This window comes from Aulostomus chinensis, chromosome 10 (assembly GCF_037954235.1).
Source record: "Aulostomus chinensis isolate RoL2024-O1b breed Wild chromosome 10, RoL_Achi_v1.0, whole genome shotgun sequence".
NCBI lineage: Eukaryota > Metazoa > Chordata > Actinopteri > Syngnathiformes > Aulostomidae > Aulostomus > Aulostomus chinensis.
The window spans coordinates 23,563,846-23,586,543 of record NC_141329.1 but is presented as its reverse complement, the minus strand read 5'-3'; the positions used below and the strand labels follow the sequence as shown (position 1 = coordinate 23,586,543).

General features: G+C 40.1%; 1 protein-coding gene across 1 annotated transcript in view; it reads left to right on the top strand.

Moving 5' to 3' along the window:
• The first annotated feature begins 781 nt into the window (after nt 1-781).
• Nucleotides 782-22,698, top strand: part of frem2b (FRAS1 related extracellular matrix 2b) — a 54,357-nt gene continuing 32,440 nt past the window's right edge. The window contains exons 1-2 of the mRNA XM_086216530.1: nt 782-5,935; nt 6,849-6,938. Of these exons, the coding sequence (XP_086072656.1) occupies nt 931-5,935; nt 6,849-6,938 (5,095 nt within the window). The 5' untranslated portion in view covers nt 782-930. The remainder of the gene's footprint in view (nt 5,936-6,848; nt 6,939-22,698) is intronic.

Genomic DNA, 22,698 nt, shown 5'->3' with positions numbered 1-22,698 from the left:
ATTGAGGGAGAAAAGTAGGTGTATTGTAGCAAAGAATTAAATGCAAAGTCACAATTTCTACAGCACTTCCTCTTGTGCCTGTGCAGAGTGTAAAAGCAAAAATAGACCATTATTATCTATTGTGACTGTACTCCATGTGTACAGTAGAGTACACAATAACTTGTCAATGCAGCATTTCAAGACTGAATACTCCCAACCTTATTTTCATGAAGAATAAGATGAAAATTTTAAAAAAGTTATCACATTGAAGATGAATAATTTCTTAAACAAATTGTGTGTGCGTGTGCGTGTGCGTGAAAGAGAGAGAGAGAGAGAGAGAGAGAGAGAGAGACAGGCGTCTCCACGTGCGGGAGTGAAAACCACGAGAGGGAGACAAAGCTTTTCTCGTAAAAAAAAGGCTTTCAGTCAAAAGTGTTCACAGTTGAGATTCCGATTCATTATTTCTGCCTCTTACGAATTGAAGTAAGTCAGTGTCTTTTATTGGAGTTTTAAATAAACATTTGCAAGCAAGCCTTGTTTTCGTTGAGGCGTCTTAATGATGTAATTTGAAATATTTCTTTAGATACAGTGGGCTTTGGGTCATTTCCTTATCCTTCGACAATCCCCCTGCTAATTTCATCTCCATACCTTTATCCAGCCTGATGAGGTTCGCCTTGTCTCATCAGAATGACGCATGGCACGTCCATTTAAAACCTGACAAACACATTCCAGTGGAGATATGAACCAATCAGCTGAGAGGAAGGCGTGACTCTCCTTACTCCATCAAAGTAGGGGCATGAAGTTTAGGTTATCAGTGTACAGCTGCTGCGAGAGAATGGTGCACATCGGCGCCAGTAGGTGCGTGATATTAATCTACTCTGAATTATATTCTTGAAACTTTAACCGTTAGTTTACCCGGTTGCATGCGTAAAGCTCAGCGCGTCACTTCAAATGGCTTGGATTACACCTCCGCATCTGCACGGGACTGCTTTGATTCTCCTTGCGGTGATTCTGACAAGTGATGCGTTTGTGCAGGTTTTTGACAGCTATGGGTTATCTTATGCCTTGAGGTCCGAACTGTCAGAGGACACAGTATTGGTTGCCAATAATGGGATCCGCGTGCCTTTCGGGAGATCTGTCTACATTGATCCCATCAACGATTTGGTTATTCAAGTTCAACCCGGTGATAGGTGCAGCATTACAGTCCTGGATAACGATCCCCTCTCTCAAAGGCCTGGATCCTTGTCTCCGAAAAAGTTTCCGTGTGAATTTGGCCCCAACGACGTGAAATATTCTCACTTTGGCTCCAGGAGTCCTCCGAGGGACAGAGTGAAATTACAACTCAGGTATGACACCCAAACGGATACCATCATCATACCTTTTATGATGGAGGTAGAAGTCATATTCACACAGCTGGAAGTGATAACCAAAAATATGCCACTCATTGTTGAGAAAGTGCTAGGCACAAGCAACCCCATCGATAGACGAGTGTTAGAATTTACCTATGATAGAGGCGCACATCAATGTAAAATAGCCTCTCTCTCCAGTGGCAGCTCGCTGCCAAGGTATGGGAGACTTGTTGATGAGAGCAGCCTTGGAAAAATGGTGGACTGTGATGAATTCATTAAACTAAACATCCGTTACCAGCACACATTTGCTTTGAAGTCACCAAACAGAGACTATGTCCCCATGCTTGTGGAGTTACATGATAAAGAAGGCAACTTGCTCAAGCAGGAATTTTTTCAAATTTTGGTGAGGATTAAAGATGGAGAGGAGAACACAGCTCCCAAACCCAGCTTTGTGGCAATGATGATGATGGAAGTGGACCAGTTTGTCATGACGGCGATAACCATGGATATGCTGGCTGCAGAGGATGTTGAGTCTAATCCAGATGAATTAATTTTCAACATTACTTCTGCCCTGTCATATGAGGAGGGCTACATAGTGAGCACGGATGACAGGAATTTACCAATAACCTCATTTTATCAAGGCGACCTCAAAGACTTGAAAATCGCCTACAAACCCCCTGCTGTGGATTCAGACATTGAGCGGATTTTCCAGATTGAGTTTGAGGTTGTGGACACAGAGGGGGCGGTGTCAGATCCTTTTGCTTTCATGATTGTTGTCAAGCCCATGAACACTTTGGCCCCTGTGGTGACAAAAAATACCGGGCAGTTACTGTATGAGGGTCAGTCCAGGCCTCTGTCTAGTTCACAAAATCTGGAAATCAGTGATGAAGACAATTTAGAAAAAGTACAAATCACTGTAATTAATGGCCTAAGACATGGAGACTTAACTGTTCTTGGCTCCAGGAGGAAATTTTTCACCCCAGCTGACCTAAACGTTGGAGCAGTAATTTATCAGCATGATGGCAGTGACACATACAGTGACAATATCATTTTCAGAATGACAGATGGCTCACATGAGGTAGAATTTCTGTTTCCAATCACTGTTGTGCCAACTGATGATGAGCCTCCTATAATCAATGCCAACACTGGTTTGGTTTTATTTAAAAGCCAGATGATCCCAATCTCATCACTTATGCTCAGTGCCGCAGACATAGACTCAGAGGATTCGACCATAAAATTCACTATTGAGCCTCCCTTTTCCACAATTGGGAAGGTGCTGCTGCGTCAGTCAGAGGCCCCTGAGGACCCATCGACATGGAAGTTTAATACAGAGGACGAAATGTATGAGAAAACAGTGAGTGAGTGGCTGCAGCAGGACATAACTGATGGTAAACTGTTCTACAAACACATTGGGCCCCACAGCACCAGCACAATCATGGATCAGTTTGTGTTTAGAGTTCAAGATGACAATGACCCTCCAAACCAATCAGGTGAGACTTCATTTATCATTAAGATTCTCCCTGTTGATGACCTCCCACCTGAACTATACCCTGGTACAACTCTGCAAATGACTGTTCATGAGTACCAGCTGACTTCTTTCCGAAAGAAGTTCCTTCGTTACACTGACCTGGACTCGGAGGATCGGGATCTGAAATATTCAATCATTCAACCACCAACGGATACAGATGAGAACAGCCCTATTGTACTGGGATCTCTGGTGTTAACTGAAAAGCCAAACACTGAAGTTACCACTTTCACTCAGGCACAAATAAACCATCATAAAATTGCTTACAAACCACCAGATCTTGAGCTTGGAATTACCACACATGTTTTGCAGTTTAGATACATTGTGGAAGATGTTTCTGGAAACAGCATGGAGGATGTTTTCACTATATTCCTAAAGCCTGTGGACAACCAACCACCTCAAATCACCAACTCTGGATTTACTGTGTTTGAACGTGGCACACATACCATTACCAGTGGTGAGCTGTACACCTCAGACACAGACACAGACAGCAAACAGATATCCTTTACTGTTACTCAGCCTCCCCTGCATGGACAGATCCAGTTTACATTCACTGACATGACCAAAGGAGACACTTTCAGTTTAGAGGATATTGAAAACAGTCGAGTTTCCTACATACATAATGGAGATGAATCAACAGTGGATTCAGTACAAATAGATGTCAGTGATGGGGTCCACGTCGTTCCAATTACTGTAAAGATTAATGTGAAGCCTATTGATGATGAGACTCCAATTATCAGTCTCCCAGCGGGCACAATTGGATCTTATATAGATGTGCTGGAAAATGGGGCAACAGAAATTACAAGTAATGTAATTCAGGGTAGAGATGAGGACACAGATGACCTCCGATTGACCTTCATTGTGGAGGACGCGCCATCATTAGGTGAAATCCTGGTTAGAGGCATCCCATCCAGGACATTTACTCAGGCTGATATTATCAATGGACATGTGGTCTACGCACATACCAGCGGGGAGATCGGCCAGTCCACAAAGGAGGACTTGTTCAATCTCACTCTGACTGACATGTCAGATGAGTGGACTGTTGGTGGTAATAAGATCACAGGTGTCAGAGTGCATGTAACTATTCTTCCCTTGGACAGCCAGGCTCCAGAGGTCTTTGTGGGGCCACAGTTCAGTGTCCTTGAGGGAGAAAAGAATGTCATTCAGATTCTTCACATAAGTGCAGATGATGTTGACACACCCAATGAGGATCTTCTTTGCACAATCATTGTGCAGCCAACTTCAGGGTATGTGGAAAATATCTCCCCAGCTCCAGGCTCAGAGAAATCCAGGTCTGGGACAGCTATTAGTGCATTCACCATAAAGGACATCAGACAGAATCACATTCATTACGTTCAAAGCATTCACAAAGGAGTCGAGCCAGTGGAGGACAGGTTTACGTTCAGATGTTCTGATGGCATCAATTTCTCTGAAAGGCACTTTTTCCCTATCTCCATAATCCCCTCTAATGATGAAAAGCCTGAGATTTACATGAGAGAGTTTGTTGTTATGGAGGGCATGAACATAGTCATCGACACTCCCATTTTGAATGGCGCAGATGCAGATCTGCCCTCTGATCAGCTCACATTTGTTATTACCACACCCCCCAAACATGGATTTATTCTCAATCAGCTCACTACTGGCACTGTCCCTGTCTCTAACTTCACCTTGGATCAGATCAGGGAGGCTTCCAGCATTGTGTATGAGCACGATGACTCTGAAACCACAGAGGACAGCTTTGATATTGTTCTCACAGATGGAAAGTTCAGTGTGGAGAAAACAGTAATAGTTATGATTATCCCTGTGGATGATGAAACCCCGAGAATTGCAATCAATGATGGCCTTGAAATAGAGGTAGGTGATGTGAAAGTCATAAATAACAACATTTTAAAAGCAATGGATCTGGACTCGGAGGATAGCACGCTTACTTACATAATTCGCTATGGGCCTGGTCAGGGTTATTTGCAGAGAGCAATGCCTTCCGGGATCTTACAAAATATAACTGTGGGGATGAACTTCACACAGAATGACTTAGACCAAGGTTTGATCATTTACATACATAATGGGCAAGAAGGCATTCGAGACCTCATCAAATTTGATGTGACAGATGGCATAAATCCTTTGATTGATAGATATTTCTATGTCACAGTAGGTGGCATTGATATGGTTTTCCCAGATGTAATCAGTAAAGGTGTGTCCCTAAAAGAGGGTGGAAGGGTTACTTTAACAACAGACCTGCTCAGTACCAGTGACCTTAACAGCCCAGATGAACACTTGGTTTTTACAATCACCCGGGCTCCAATGAGAGGACACCTGGAGTGCACAGACATACCAGGGATGCCCATCTCATCCTTCACTCAGCTTCAGTTAGCGGGCAACAAAATCTACTATATCCACACTGCTGATGACGAAGTGAAAATGGACAACTTTGAGTTTGAAGTGACTGATGGCTACAACCCTGTGTTCCGCACTTTCCGCATATCAATCACTGATGTTGACAATAAAAAGCCTGTAGTGACAGTTCATGGCCTGGCTGTGACAGAAGGAGAAAACAAACTCATCACACCTTTTGAGCTAACAGTGGAAGACAGAGACACCGTTGACCGCCTCCTGAAGTTCACAGTTACTCAAATCCCTGTTCATGGTCGCCTGCTCTTTAACAACACTCGGCCTGTCACCTCCTTCACAAAGCAGGACCTGAATGAGAACATGATCAGCTACAAACATGATGGCACCGAGAATGCTGAGGACAGTTTCTCCTTCACGGTCACTGATGGAACTCACACGGACTTCTACGTCTTTCCTGATACAGTATTTGAGACCCGTAAACCTCAAGTCATGAAGATTACTGTCCTTCCCCTGGATAATGGAGTACCGCAGATTGTTGTGAACAAGGGAGCTCCAACGTTGCGCATTCTGGAGACTGGTCACCTGGGGTTTGTGATCACCAGTAAAACCCTTAAAGCAGAGGACAGAGACAGCGTTCAGGATTTGGTGATCTTTAGGATTACTGTTACCCCAGAGCATGGCTACCTGATCAACCTTGGCAAAGGAAATGCAACAATCACCAGCTTCACACAAGGTAGGTGGATGTCAATTAGCCTCACAATTCCCTTAAATTTTTCTTTAACAGGTTTTCGCAGAGACTCCGCTCACTTTGTATGAATTCACAATTTCTTTAATTTGCCCTCTCCTGGTTCATGAAAATCCAAACTTATCTTTTTTAGAAGGATGGCCTCTTTAAAGAGATGAAATATGCCAGTGCCTCAGGGTGGCTGGATTTCAAAAATGTGGCTAATGTAGTTCACTTACTGAGAGAGTTGAAGGTGCTTTGTTTATTAATAGAGTAGTATTTTTATGTTACGGGCATGGTGAGGCTCACAACTGACCACAAGCTTTGAAACACATTTATGGAAGTTAAATTTCAACCAAACAGGGTTGTCATGGCAAATGCTAAGTTTCAGGGTCAGCATCAGTGTACAGTCACTATTCATGTATTCCATTCTTTTATTTACTGTGCCACAGAGAGATGGTTTCCCCAGGAGGCCTCTTCAATATTTCAAGAGTTCTCATAAGAGTAAACAGACTGTAAATAAAGACCTTATCTCCAAGGCTTTTGAATGTGGTGGCAATGCATTTTATGCATCAGTCCCTTTGAAGGCAAATGTTTTGACACTAAATATTGGAGGTAGCCTGGGCTGTGAACTTCACACACTCCAAACTCCAAGGCTATAAAGTAGCCAGTCTGGCAGTTCACTGTTTGATGGAACCTAAACACTAAAGCTATTCTTTATGTTCAGTGTCATTGAGATGTCTGATAGATATAGAGTCCTTGTTACAGCATGAACATTAGATCACGTAGCCTCAGCTTTGTTTTTCTTACAACGGGGCTCCGGAGTGTTTTGTGACAAATAGTCTGTCAAGTCCAAATTGAGCAGATTTGCCAACTTGTCATCTAAGCCAAATGAAACGATGCAAATGTCTCTCTCTTTCAGCTGAAATAGACGATATGAACATATGCTATGTTCTGAAGGATGGTGACAACGCAACAAATGACATCTTCCATTTCTCTATTGAGGACAATGGTGAGTTTATTAAACACTTCATCTATACTTTGTGGAAAGTACACCGTTTAAATAATAATTTATCCTAATGTCATTTTTGGTTTATCAGCCACTCACCATTAGATGTGTTGAATTCACAAACATGTATTTTTTCCCCTCTGTAGCACATCTTGAATAATCCGGAATACAAAAAAAACACTAGCCACATACTTGTTGCTGGAAGCTAATGGAGACCAAAGATTAAAAAAAAAACAAAAAACTAAACTAATGCATCTCCATTATAATTCAAGTCTTCTTTGTCCATACACCTTGAATTGAGCTAAAAACAACAACTATGGCATGGGTAGGACCAGTTGGTGGATTCACTGAAAATCCTGCCTCCTAGCTTGTTCAGTTGCCCTCACTTCACTATTTGCCTCTCTCTAAAAGGGCAAAACTAAAACTTCCATACACTTTATATTGTAAAGAATTAGACAATTAAAAGATGTCTGCTCAGATGGGAGAGAATTCATGAAGCGTCCACATGGGTTCTTTATTTTAGTATGCAGTGAAACAAAGAAAATAAAATAGTTTTACAGATAACTTTTGTTTGGCGCATTACCATTCGTCGTAGTCATACTGTAATACCCTAATAGTACCCCATCCACGATCACCTACTTTTTCATGCTAGGGCCCCTGGATTTAGAAAGTAATGACAGATTTAGCAAGTAATTAGTGCAACAATTAGCAAAGACTTCTCTGTACAGTAGATATGTAATCAGGAGCAGGCTCAGTGAATGGTTTGAGGCAATCATGCCAGTGTTACTGATTAGCAAAACCAGTGTGCCTGACAGCGCGTCCTTTCTGCTCCCCTTCAGTGGTGATGAGTGAGCACAAAGGACCTCTCTAATAGGGCCCCTCTTTCCCACTTGTACCTCTGTGGGCCCCTGTGCACTTTTTCTTTTCGAGTCACTTGGTACTGTCTGTTGCATCAGTGGAATAATAGGCAGGTTAATATAATCGCCTACAGGTTGATAGGGTGCTAATGTGTGATGACTTAAATGCAGGGGATGACTCCTGATCAGTGACTCCTCTTTACCTGAGCTGCTTGCAAGTGTAGTGCCCACGTACAGCCCCTTTGTTATGAGGTTCAGTCAGTCCCTTCACTATTGGCTTTGATTAGAGATCTCTCTGGGAGTCCTTTTCTATCTATGTCACTTTATCTCTCTTGCTGGTTTGATGCTTGATCATGTGTTTGTGTTCTGGCGGAACTGGCAATTATATGGACTATTTTCGCCCCCAGACTTGCTTACAATAGTTTATATTGTTTTTAGATTAATTAGGAGCTTCAGATTTTGTTTTCAAAGTGTTTTGTTCTAGTTACATTCCACATAATACTGCAAGAGAAATCATAAATGGCATTAGAAATTTATGAAGAGTTTTGTTGACCCACCCAAAAGGATCACATAGTACACGTCAATGAAAACTTTCACCCCCACCGAGGATGCAATGAATATAAGTTTGTTGACAAGTACACCTAAGAAGTTGTGTATGTATTATGATGAAGTTTTATTGGAAGATAAAAAACCAAATGTTGAGGAACAATCCATTCGATTTTGGAACTGATCCTGATTTGATGACAACCTTTTGCTTTGGTGAAGGTATATACTCTCAGAATGTCATCTGATAGTATTTAAGCTGCCCTACATCCTAGAGCCTCAGCTCTTTGAACAGTCAGGTCGGGGAGGAGCTGCATGGTGTACACTGGCACACAGCTGCACACTGTCATGTTCAGCGGTGGAAAAAAAATTCTCCTCCTTACTTCAAGGTCCCTGGGAAATTCACCAACTGCACTTGGCAGTTCCTTTGAGTGAAAAGTTTGGGTGGTTTTTACGTTGCAACTAGTCAGTATGATGCAAGGAGTCGATGCTAATTGCTGTGATGTGGACAGTATGGTTGTATGTGTACCATATGTGCTCATTGCTGACTTCTACAGTAAATGTTATCTATCTATCTATCTATCTATCTATCTATCTATCTATCTATCTATCTATCTATCTATCTATCTATCTATCTATCTATCTATCTATCTATCTATCTATCTATCTAACTGTCAAGAGAAATAGTAAGACAAGAGTAATTGTTTTGTTTACTTGGATAAATGATGCATGTCTAATTTAAACCTGAGGAGATGCCTCTGCTTCAGGTAATTACCGAGGCAACATAAAGACCCCCAAGAGTCATTTTGCCACAAATAACATGACAGGCCACATCCCAAAATGCTTGTTATTTTTTATTGTGTCACAATGAATTCACACAAGGATTTTTATTGTGTCACAATGAATTCACAAAAGGATTCCCACAAAACACTGTTACTTTTGACCTTTTTGCAGGAGAATTACAGCAATATTGAAAAAAAAATTACACCAATTTTTTTTTTTTTAGTGTAGTCCATAACTTTGTAATTTTGGCTACTTTGTAGACTATGTATGAGTTACTCCTCTGTCATCAGTTTCCCTTTAACCCTGAAAGCTGTCACCTTGACCCTTTACAGCTGTATTTGTGGTACTTTTTGCAAAAAAGTTGAAGGTTATGCTGATCTATGTCCCTCTATTTGTTGAGCTTGTGAATGAGTCGCTGAGGACTAAAATTACACACATTAATCATCTCTGTCAAGGTTATGTTTACACTGACATCTCCTGGTTTGTTTGTCTGTCAACAACAAGACAAGGCAAAATCTACAAGGCTGGCTGCTGAGGGGAAGAGTGTAGCATGGACCAAGCCATTAAATTTTTTTTTGGGGGGGGGGCATTTACCTCAGTGAAAAACTGTTATTTTTCTAACAGTGGCGTTGGCAGAGGTCTGGAGGAAGTCTGTGCCCACAGACTACCTTTCTATCACACCATGACAGAGGTCACAAGCAGGCCTGAGGACTCTTTAATAACTGTGAAAGTGTGTTGTTTAGAATGTGATTGGTATCTGCCTGGATGTGTCTGTGTGTGTACATCTGTCTGTGCATGTGTTTGGGTGGAGAAGGGGCTGCTCCTGTCACTCCACGTCAGTTAATTACTGCATTTTGGGAGACTTCATTTCTCCCCTTGTGTCCAAAGGATTCAAGGGCATTCAGGTGAGCTTACCTGAGCACACACAAGCCCTGGCATTCCCAGGTAGTTGTTTGTAAAGCTGAATCCCTGTCTGCCTCCAGCCAGTCAGTCAGCATTGGAGATGTTCCTACTGACAGACACACTGCTGTGTCCTCTGTTTTTCATTCCAGGCACTCACTACCACCTTTTTTTATATCATAGGGAAAAGGAGCAGCAAAAGACCATTGATTGTTCTGTTCATAGAAAAGTGCTCTTTCTGAAGGTCAGACTATAGCTATGTTCAGTGTTCTCCTCTATTTCAGAGTGAGACTGGTTCAATATGTAAAGTTCATAGAGTATGTAAATCAATATTTCAGATTTGTAGTGAATTAGTCTACACTGTGCAACACAGAGGAAAATTTGGCTGTAGCATTCTATTTTTTTCTTTGCAGCCTTGAAACGGAGAAGAGTTTGTTTCCTCTCGAATTTCCACTGCACCTCTGCAGAGCCCTCCACCACACACCTGTTTTGTTTGCTATTTCTGCTCTGTGTAACAAGATAAATGCAGATGACTGTTGGTACCTTGACCAAATAAATCCTCCAAAACATGTCGTCTGGCATTAACATCCTCTGTGTCTACATCTTCAATGGTATCAGTGTGTAATCACTTGTGACACCAAGTGCATACTTGAATCAATCTCCCTTGTCTCCTCTTCTGTCTAATCCCAGGTTAGGGAGGATTATCTTTTTAGCTGTTGCATGCTAGTGCACAACAGAAGTAGGGGAGGACAGGAATTTACATGCAGTTGTGAGGTCAGTGTAGGTGTTTTCTATAATATCCTCTCCACAGTACATGTGATGACTCTGCAGTTTCTCTGTGTGTTTCTTTCCTGTTATTAATGTAACTGTCTCTCCTACACTTTGCTTCAGGCATATAACATTCCTGTGTCCCAGGGACCTATGATATGAATCATGTGTGTAAAAAATACTGTAAATGTGAGCAAATTACATGGCTGGGAATGGCCTAGTTTTTCGCTGCTGTCTGGGAAAACATCTGGTAGTTGATTACAGAGCTATCCTGGGTAACATCTGCTTCACTTTGGGGTATAAAGTAAGTAGATTACAAAAAGAATCTAGGATTACAGTATCATGTTAGATCGAAATTGATTTGAGTAGCTTATACTCTTCCCCGATGTCATCAGTTTCTAATTTTAAGTTCTCTCTTTCTCTGACTTTTAATGCAGTGATAATTACAACACATATTCACCAGCTGCAGTCAACAGTTCATTCAGGGTGTATCTACATGGATATTTTTCATTAGAGTTACTATAGGTAAAATTGCTATTAAGGTAGTGTTGGTCCTTCCTGTGTCATAATACTACTTATTACCTCAGGAGACAGTAGTGAGACATCATAGCATGAAAGAGGGCTTGACCTCTGAGACCTCTCATTATTTCTAGCCTTCTCACCCTCTACAAGGGCAACCCTAGACATAAGAAAAAAGACAAAATATTTTTATTTTACTGCAGTATAATGCAACAACACAGAATGACTATCCTGCAGTGTATTCATTAGCGTAGCTTGTATTCCCATCTGCTGGTCTGTGACTACTGGTGTTTTCCTCTAGGGAAAGTAGTCCTAGCTGATCCCATTGATGAGACCACTGTGTCCATCCTGGCTACGCAGTGAAGAAAACAAATCAGGCATTTAATTGTTTTGGTCATTATCTAAATCTTGAATTAAGACTGACTGGAAAATCAAGAACCCAAGAAGCTTTTGCTTTGGTTTGTGAAATTTGAAGCTTTAGCTTGCAAGCATTGTAGAATTTTTACTGTGCATGTACTGTGCATGCATAGATCTAAAATAACCTGGATAGTGCTTCTGTGGTGTACCAAATAACTGAGCAACCTGTTCTCATCAGTGAGATGAAATATTTATTGTGAACCAGACATGAACCAATGTAATTCTTTCGAGACAAAGATTAAAAAGTCTTTGTAATACTCACAAGTAAGCCAAAACATGTTGGTGAGAGGTTTAATGTTCATTTTCCCCATCTGAATTCCATGTCTCAAGTCTGTTAGATCTCTGTCAGCAGATGTCAGTTTGATGCTTCTTTTTATCCTCAGTTTAAAACCATTCTGCCCTAGTGACAAAAAACCTATCTTAAATGTGCCTGATGAAGCAAAAAAAAGTATGCTCATTTAGGATTTAGCAGCAATATTTCATAAGTTATTGCCCCGAGGAAGTAATTGTGTTGTATATCACATGGGCAAAGCCTACTAAAAGACCCCCTTGCTCTGATTTGCACTCATTTGGCCTGTGGAAACAGAGGGGAACCCCTGCTTGATGATTTCTTTCTTCTATCTTATACTGCCAAATGAATGCGCCAAGGTTAAGAAAGTAAAGGCAAATTCCCAACAGCAGAATCCTCAGGCCCAGGCTTGCTCCCTGGATGATGATATGTGTCGTCATACCTGCTTTAGGATATCGCTCTTGCAGAACTGAAGTTATTCAAGCACTGAATTTTTAGAAAAGCCCTCTGGCTCAGATTTAAATTTGTGTTTTTAATTTTCACACTTCACTGCAATTCCAGGAAACTTGGTGAATATATGCATCAAATTCAAGGGGTTGTTTTCTCACAATGGCAACAGGAGGGGTTAAGAACGTGAAAAACAACAGCTGCAGCAGTAAACTGACATGTTCAGTGCAGTGGAGCAAGAGTCTGAAATTTTCACTTCCAATATTGTGATTTTTTTTTTTTTTGCTAATAACGCACATGTTCAGATACCTATTTCCCATTGTCTTTTATGTCATGATGTATATTGAAAGCCAAACTAAATTTGTGTTGTTGTGTTGTGTAAAATTGTGTGGTAGTGTTCATCTGTGACTTGTTTGATTTTTGGCAGAGACTCTGTTTTGAGAAATGTGATATTCCCAGAAAGCAGCAGGAGGTCTGTGAATCAGTGGTGTACTGATGTTGCTGTGGCATCTCTCTCTTCGTAGCAGCAGATCTTTTATCTCAATTTGCAAAATCACCCTGGATAATGTGGATTTTTTTTAACCCCTGAATCCCAGCAGTGGGCCAGAGCTACTCTTCTTGGCCCTGATGTTTGATAAGCCTCTGATACCTGCTGGGCTTAGGCTGTTGTGTTACAACTCTCCACCTGAGCTTGAGTTTCAGGATTCAAGTGATGTACACTGCACCTCCTTTGTTGTTTTGTTTCTAAGAAAACATGCATACATCCATCTTGGGGCCAACCACTTTATCCCATAATCAGAGATGAAGCTACTAAAATGTTACATCAATATGGTGAACAATAACAGTGGTTTAATTGGTAATTGCTTTGATTTCAAGCAGCTGTCCTCTTTGAATGTGCAGAAAGCTGTTAATTAAGCCAGGGAAAATAATTTAGTAGGGTGAATTGAAAATGTTACATAATTTGACTTAAACTCTTTTGAGAATAATTTAGTTTTTTTCTTTTCATGAACACAGTAGGAGTGTGTCTTAAGTAGCAGGTCTCTTATCTCATAAAAGGTGTTGATGAAAGCCTTTGGGGTGTTCGGCATGTGGATCAAGCTCTCTTTCACCACCACCGCAACCTCCATCCGTGGAGCGTGATAGGCAGGCTATGAGGAGTAGTTGAGAAACAGGAGGGAAATGCAGTCAGAAGAGATGAAAGATGGAGGTGCTCGGTTGGTCGTGGTTTTGGGGGGGGGAGTGGGGAATAGAGGGTGAGGCGTCAAGAAGCTTCCTGTCACCTGTAAAGATGGAATGAATGTGTTGATGGAGGATCAAATGCAGTAGTTGACTCCTGCTGGTATGCAGCCTCATCAACATATGAATAGACATGATTTTGATATTTGCCCTATAGGATTCATTACCTGTAAACAACAACTGTGTTATGAGATTGTGTGTGAAGGATGGATTCCACCTCTCTGCAATTCTAAAAATACATGTTAGCCTCAAACTGTTTGGTTACTTAAGTCAGAGAACATTCCCATCTTGCCTCATGTTCCCCTCAAGCATCTACAGTGGATCTTTGAAAAGTCAACTTTTAACAAGGCGCTAAAAAAAGACAGCTTCCAGTTTCAGTCCTTATAAGAGCTATCATCTCGGGACAAGTCATGCAAGTGGAATCTAGTCATACTTTGAGTGAAAATATAGAGGCGGCTCTGTAAATTACTCTGATTTCTTTTACAGAGCTGTAGGCAGCATATCACAATGTGTTTTGGGCTTTTGAGGTCTTCCCATTTCTGGTTGCACACCACTGTCAATTTTAATGAACTTTTCTAAGAGGTTTTTTGTTGTTGTTTTTAAGAACATGGTTCCATTCAATTACGTTTTATATATTTTTTGTTACATTAACTTGTACTAGTTTATGAAAATTTGAAGAACTAAAAATATATATATTTTTTAACAAAAAACATAAAAGTAAACCCCAGGAGTCCAGAGTTCATATCAACCCTTCCCCTGTGAAGACTAAGGAATGTATTTCTGCTTGAAATTAACGAGACCGGGCCTGGGCTTATCTTGGTTTTCTAGTACATGAGCTTGGAAGGAAGAGTTATACATTAGCAAACAGGGAAACAAAGAAGTGTGAGACAACAGGGGAATCTGATACAGCAGTCACATTCAGCCCTTTAAATCCCAAAGTAATTAACTTAAGCCATTACAATTACCAGAAAATGGTTAAGATTATACGTGTACATATACAAAGTGTTAAATGTAACCACTATGTTTTCAAAGTTGATTTTGAACATCCCCTTTTAAAAATACTAGATTTACAACATACCGAATTGTCTCATCTACAGAATCACTCATCTGAAAAACATTTTTTTTAATTTTTGAAATGAAACAATCCAGTTGTCACATGCTTCATTGTGTCAGAATTAATGAGCAATATGAAATTATCATGAAAAAATACAACAAAATGTAATCTCAATCTTGGGTAAAGTAAATCAAGTAAATTGCTTAGGGAATTTTGCAAATATCCGTTTTCATTTTCAATTTTGGTCACTGATCTTATTTCAAAGGCGTTGAGAGCCTAGACATTTTTTAGTCAAGACACTTTATCCAAAGACTTGAGTGCAATGTTAAATTAAAATTTCCAAGCAGCCTTAGAGAAGTAATCTTCTGCCCATATTTTTGAACCCAGAGTTTGTTTGGCTGCACTGGCTAATCTTCAGTCAAATATTACATGAAGAAGACAATAACAACTCCAAATCCTCAGACAGTCGTTTTCCTCTTTTCACTAATGCTGATTAGAATACTTATCTTTTACAGGTTTGTACTCTACTCAAAGACTTCTTTCCACCAGTCATAAACAAAGAACCAAGAGTCACTTAACACATCCTTAGGAATTACCATTTCAGCTTTTCATTGTAGATTTTTTTCTCACTAGCAAAGGGCTTACTTCATGTGAGAAATTTGCAAGTAACAACTGCGAAATGTAACTGAAACATTCTCAGTGAAAACCAAAGAGGTTTGGTCCCTGAGAAAAGCCACAATAAACACTTGGCTCTTATTAGTATGGAGCTCATGAGTATGTGGGACTGGGATGCAGTTTTAAATTCTATGGCTTCACACTGCTGCTTTCAGCAAACAGTCCACCATTATTCGGTCTGACAAGAGAGCAAACTGTGCATTCAGGGGTCAAGAAAAAGCATGTCCCCCTCCCTTTGTCAAGCCCGTTCATCGCGCATCCTTATGTTACTTTGTTTTCTGTCACATTTTCACACTCTCTCTTGTATCTCCTTGTTATTTCACCACCCCTGTTCCTTTTCAGGCACCAGCAGCATTAGAGTGTGGATGTCTATTTAAACTATGCACATTGAACAATTCAATCATTGCTGCTCCTGGAATAAAGACAGACTTTGTCTTTTTGAGCTCATTTGTTCAGTGAGGAAGTGTTTTATTTTTTACGCAGTGGTGTTTCATGCAGTTGAAATTTGAATTATTCTTTCATCTTGTGTTTGTTGTTATTGCTTGAATATCTTATTACAATTGTGCAGCAGATGTGGTGTGAAAAAAAATCAGGGATTTATTTCTGAGAGGGACTACCCACTTTGGTGGGTAATAATGAACATTCAAGAGCTTTGTATGCATTCACATCGCACGCAATTTTGAAGTGATGAACCTGCCATTAGTGCCAATTTAAGTTCTACACACTTAGTTAGCCCAATGTAGTTTCTGCATGCACAAAAATGATGGAAAGAAGTCTTTCAAAATTAAGATGCCAATGCTTTGCTTCATTGGGCTTATATGTTTGACCAGTCAATATCATCCTGAGTTCCTCTTCTGTTTGGAAAGAATCTACCCTGAAATAAGAGTCAGAAAGTTTCCACACATTGCAGGTCCTTGAATAGGTCCCAGAACTTTGAAAAAGTTCTCCTTATGGAAAATGGCTAATGGCATTTAGAAGCCGATGGTGAGGAGAGCCCTGCAGCTGCTAATTCAGTTTCTTGTTCTTATTTTCCCTGCTATTGAGAATTCAGAATTTTGCTCTCTAAACTGTGTGGTTAAGTGTTAATTAAGAGACTCAAGGCTGCATCCTCCTTTACGGACAGGAATGCTATTCAGCACTAACCGAGGAGTGTATGCATGACCTCCCCTACATAATTGAAACAACAGACGTTCTTTGCAACGATTTATAGCTGTTTTCGATAGGTAAAGAACTTCAAGGTTAGTTAATTGAGTTATTTGCTCACACAAAGGTACATGAGAGGTAGACTTTTTCAGTTTTTAAGTTTTCATCCTGCTGATCAAAGCCGATTTTCTACAATCTTGATGTTTTTGTGAAAAATAAATGATTCAGAAACAGAAAAAACAGAGGAAATACTTGATAATGTAGGCCCATTCAAGTCAGAATTATCTGTTTTATCATCCTACTGATGTAACCTTCATCATATATATATCCTGATCTTGGCTGCTTGGCAGGACATTCATGTCCCTGCATAGCTGGAAATAAGCAATCTGCAAAAGAGCAAATCTTCTGCTAAGTTGATCATCCACAGTTAGGCTCTTGCTAATCCTTAAGGTGTTTAGAATTATGCAGTTTCAACAAAAGTTTCACAGTGGGACTACAGGATTATACAGAATACATTCCCAGGATGCTTGCATGAACAAGATGTCAGTAATTTGTGGACACTGAAGTACTGACCCAAGCAGACAAGCTGTCCAATGTGCACAAGTCAGAGCTGTTTTTGTGTCTACACTTTGATTGTTAAGCTTCTCATCAATCAGATGTCTTATCTTTCTTATTGACTGAAGAAGTAGCCAAAAGAACCTTCAACTGAAGTGCTCCCTTAACGGTTTTGGGTAAAGTTTTCTTTAGTGGATAACAAATTACGTCAGCTATTGCAGTGTGAGAGGACACTGGACTGTGAGTCTCCTCCCAGGACAGCAGCAGCCTTTTGTCACAATCACCCTGTACAGTATTTCCTCTGCTACAAAGCTCTCCTGGGATACAAATAAAGGAGCCCCATCTGAAATTAAAGCTCGGGGGAATTCCCTAAGGGCTTCACACAGTCAAGGGGCTCCTACTTTGTGACCCAGAAAGAAAGTACACAGTAACCCTTGTGCTCCAACGTGGAATCAAATTCAGAGAGTGTGGAGATGGGTAAAGGTTGAGCCGTAACTTAGAGGGCATTTTACTGTTAAACACTGAACAGGGAACACTAAAGGGCCTTTTTTGACTCAGAATTTAGATTTAAAGACTTATACCAGGCTTTTGGGAAATATGCTTATTTACCATCCTCTCCAGATCCAGACAAGAAGCTACACCCTTCTCTCCTCTGTGCTGTGGGGAGCTGAGACCTACAGCCAGCAGCTGGCTGCTTCTTAGCTTAGCACAATGAGTGGCAGAGGATGGAAAGTGTTATCGTACCTCAGTCAAACCACAGCAAATACACTGAATTGCAGTCTTTGCCAGTGTAGCTAATCATGTCAGACTTTGCAAGAGAGGGTTAAGAGGACCGACTTAGGTGCAGTATGCTAGCACTTCCCATCCACCACCATCTATTGCACTAAGCTATCTCATGCTCAGCCACTCTCTGTGGGTCTCAGCTCCCTATATTCACAGAGGAGAGGTGAGTATTTGTCTGGTAAATAAGTCTCTTTCTCAAAAAAGCTGCGGTAAACACTGAATGACTGTTTTAGGGGATATTGGTGCTGCACTTTATTTCAAATTATATACTTTTTCCCATATTTTTTTTTCCACTTTATCCAACCATTGCTGTTATGTGTTTATTCTGAACACTGGAGGTAATAGCTTGTCAATCTCAGTGTCAACACTGGGTTGCATAAAGATTAATAGATATCGGGTTAAGCAGTGAAATATGATTCTGCTTCCAAGAGGATGACTTATGTTCTATAAAGCATCAAATTTCAGAATTCAGACTGTCAGCATTAATAGATAGATGCGTTTTTTTTTTTTAGCTGAGGTGGAATAAAATGCCTCCTTGCTCTTACTTTTATTATCCCTCTATGATCCTTTGAAACTATTGGAGGGCTAAACCACCTCAATAGTTGTGGTTCAGATGTTAATCTCAAAGAACTTTCCCTGCTGAGAGCAAAGCCTCACTTGCTTTAAGCCCTGCATGGATCTCTGACCCAGCACTTTTGTTCAGAAACGCCTTTAGCCTTTCTTTCAGAAACCTCAAATGTCCCCACTGAGTGACCACTGTGCCAGGGTGGACACCGAGGTGACAACAGCCAGAATAGACCCTGGCCATATTTACGACAGACAGACCACTTCCCTGACAGAACTCTATGGTAGAAAGTGGTTCAGGGTCTGTGGAATCAGACCAGTTCTAAATCTTTCAAGCCCTGGCTGACTCTCCACTCATTACTGCTGATACAAGGCTTAAGGTGATTAGACCATATAGCGCCTTCACTGCTCTGCCATGTGCTTTCTTTCCTTCAACAGGATTATCTTATCCATTATTCCTTAATTGCTGTGGTGAAAAGCAAGTATGCTTGTATGATCTTGGACTGAATCAAAACATCGAATATGTTTATATTTCTCATAGATTTTTTTTCCCCCCAAAAAGTCTAGTTTCTATCGTTTTAGCTCTTCTTTCTTTTTCAAGAACAGCATATAGCTGGGAGTACATATCTGCAATAACACACTTTGAGTGATACTCTTTGCAATGTTCAAACCTGAAAATAAAAGTCTTTGAGGGAACAATGTTGATATTGTTTTGTTCTAAGAGTCTTGTTTTACTACAATTTATCCTGCGGCTGCCACTGAAACTTATGTCCTCTGGGGAGTATGAATGTTGTCAAGAAATCTCATGGCAATATTTTACCTGCCAATGGTATTTTGTTTGATGTGGTCCCGAGGGAATGAAAGATTCTTTGACTTTAAGGAACATTTATCTTGTATAGGGGCCATAATAAATAATAATAATTATTATAATTACCACAAAATTCACAAATGTCATCAAAGGTGATGTTGTCAAAGGCCAAGCTTTTTGACATGTTTAATGTTCCCTCTTTTGAAAGCAGAACATGAAAATAAAGTCTATTATTATCTTGAAAAAGTAGTCACCCCTCTCCAATCAGTCTGATTCTAACTGAAGCATGTAAGACTTGCACTGATTAAATAAATACGTTTTACTTTGCCCCTTTGTAGATGTAATAGATTGATAATTTAATAACAATGGCCCTTAATAGTAAAATGATCAGCTTGCAAGTTATGAAAATTGATTTGAAAGGACAACTGAATAATACACAATATTAAAATAAGATCTCTGCCTGTTAGTAAATTTTCATGTTGATCATCTCTGTAATAAGTTACTGGGCATCTTACTACAAGTAGATTTAATTATTGCAGATTGCGGAAACTTTCTGCACACAAAGTATATGATCATCATGTATTTTTAGATGCATTGTTTCTACTCAACAGGATTCCCTCTAAGTCTCAATTTATCCACTCTAAGCAGTGTAGTGCTGTCCCCGTAGGCAAAAGGCTGCCTGACTGTCTGCCTGACTGAATGAACAGATGAAGTTCCACAGGGTATCTTAGCCACATGATGCTTGATGGTGACCAAATAAGGGCTGTCTGCGATGTGTATATGGGGAGGAGACTGGGGCACTAAGTTGGCACCATCCAGCATCCCACATTCTTTGGCCTTATTCAAAAGGCTTCTGTCTCTCATCAGACATCCACAGTGTTAGTTGGTGGAGCTTGTGCTTAGCACTTTTTATGAAAAGTTTGAGGGATTAAAATGTAATTTTTTAAATAGTCACGAATTTGACATCTATGTTGTTTGATGAGACTTGCTCTCGTGATAAACTCTGGTTTTGTGAGACTCTTGCTACCATCGTTTAATGAGCATATGGATATTAAGTTGAGATACAGCTTAATTTAAATTAATGTACCAGTTATGAACAGCTTGGGCTTTCATCGACCCCAGGTGATGCATGCACTGAACTACAGAGCGCTGCACCGACCTGAACATAAGAGACATCAATTTTGTCCACTAAATTCTGTCTCATTGCTGTGAGTGCTAGTGAAAGATTAACTCTGGTGTTTTCCATGGGGCCTCTTTGAAGTGGGCTTACTCCAACCCCTGCTTATCTTAATTAGAAAGAAATCTGGGGGAGTGAAGTGGTCTTCTGGAAATGAGCACCTTCACTCCCCACTTCTCTGAAGGCCACAGTGCGGCTTTACTAAGGTTTTAAGACCCCTTAAACTTAATATTTGCTCATCCCATGATGGGATAGTGCATGCTATAAACTGTGAACATCCCTCTAAGAATAAAAGTGCTGCTTTTGGATTAGTTGGATATGAAAAATGAATTATTTATTAATCCACTTAATCTTTGTGGACACTGTTGAAGTAAAATTGGTCTGTAACTTGATTTTTTTTTTTTTTTAAAGTGGAGAGCTAAGCTGGAATCTTAATTTGATTATTTGGCTGTTTCTTCAGTGTCATACAAATAACAGTTAAGAAGCCATTTTTTGTTATAAAAGTTACAGTGTAGCAATCTTGTGTCTGTCTTTTGGCAGTTAAATGTATTCAAAACAACTGTTGACACACATTTATGTGACAGGCACCACTGTCGCCTGCATCATGATTATTGTTACAGCTGTGAAATGTTGATTAATGGTGAAATTATTTCTGTGTAAAAAAAAAACCATACACAATATGGCTCCTTTTAATATCAGAATTTGATTAATTTAGTCGGATGACATTTGGCAAGTCTAGAAGAGATTCAACATGTTATCCACATTCAAGTTAGAACCAGAAGTATCTGTCTGTGAGAGACTGGTTAAGTGTCTAGTATGCATTTTCAGCTAGTAGAGCGTGTCCAGGATGCATCCTGCAGGCAGCATGGAAATGATGCAGTCGCAAACTCCATTTACCTGGTGGTGATGAGCTTTGTGTGAACTCATTGAGCACCTACTGTATATGATGCACTATAGCTTCAAATCCTAACAATAAATAGCCCTGGAATGTCCCTGCCTGAAAGTTTGATGGTGGAAAGATGATAGAGTTTTCCCAAGAATTAATGTGTAAACTGTACTGCAAAAGAGCAGCAATGTGGATTCTGATAAATAGCCAGGCCGTCTGTATTTCCATTACCTCCGTGGCAGACAGACTCCTTCACGATTCAGAGATCACACATGCGGTGTTTACTGGTGGCATGTGTACCACACTGGCTTTAATCCTAATGGAGTAGGGAGGTCCTGTCATACACAGTTGGCCTATCTGCAGAAGACTGATGTGGAACACACAGGGAGCAAAAATCTTCTCCTGTGGTGGAACTAAACAATGCATGACTTATTTAATATGTCACTTGATATATTTTCATTAAGGGGAAAAAAAAAACAAAAACGGTTCTGCATCTCTGCCAGAGGAAACAATAGCGTAGTGAATCAACCTTTATGTGTGCTGCTTTGAACAAACTTTTGAACCAAAGAGGATTGCCCTCAAAGTTCTGTTCACCCAAGCTTCACTTCACATCAACTTAGCAAACTTTTGTTTCTCAATTATTTGTCATTTATTCAGTGCATTTCCCTTCAAACACTGCAATCATGTAAGTTATTGCAAATAAGGGACAAAAAGGAAGAGGTTTTTTTGCATACCATTTCCACTAGTGGTATTATAATTCTGCTATTTGGAAAAAACAGAGGAACTGAGTCATTCTCATGAGCAGTGATTTTGATGGCTGAGTAGATATGTGAAATAGCCCCAACTATTCCTACTAAAAAAAAATGTATGAAAATGTCTCAGAGGTATGCTATGTAATTATTAAGTCCTACCATGTTTCATGTTTTAAAATTAGTTCATTTTGAATTTCAAGGAAATATTGAGCAACATTTCTTTCAGCTTGAATTCTAAAGGAAACAATACTTCAATTATGTTCACAACATCTTTGAATACGCCCATACTAGTGCCTCAGAAGTAAAAAAAAACAAACAAACAACAACAACAGCGAAATACTCAGACAACATAATCTATGATTTATGCGTATGAAACACAGACACCTAAATGATTGATACCTTTCTTAACTTCCCAGCAGAACTCATGGAGAAGAAGATTCTGATCTCCTTTCTGTTCAGGCTTTACAGTTCCTGCTGACTTTTGTCCCTGTTGGCTCTGTGTTGAAATCACAGAGTCTGTCTGAATTTTTCTGTCAACGGGATGTTCAGGGAACATCAGCATCTATATTTTTTATGTCTTCAGTCTTTTTCCTTGTTTTTTGGTTAA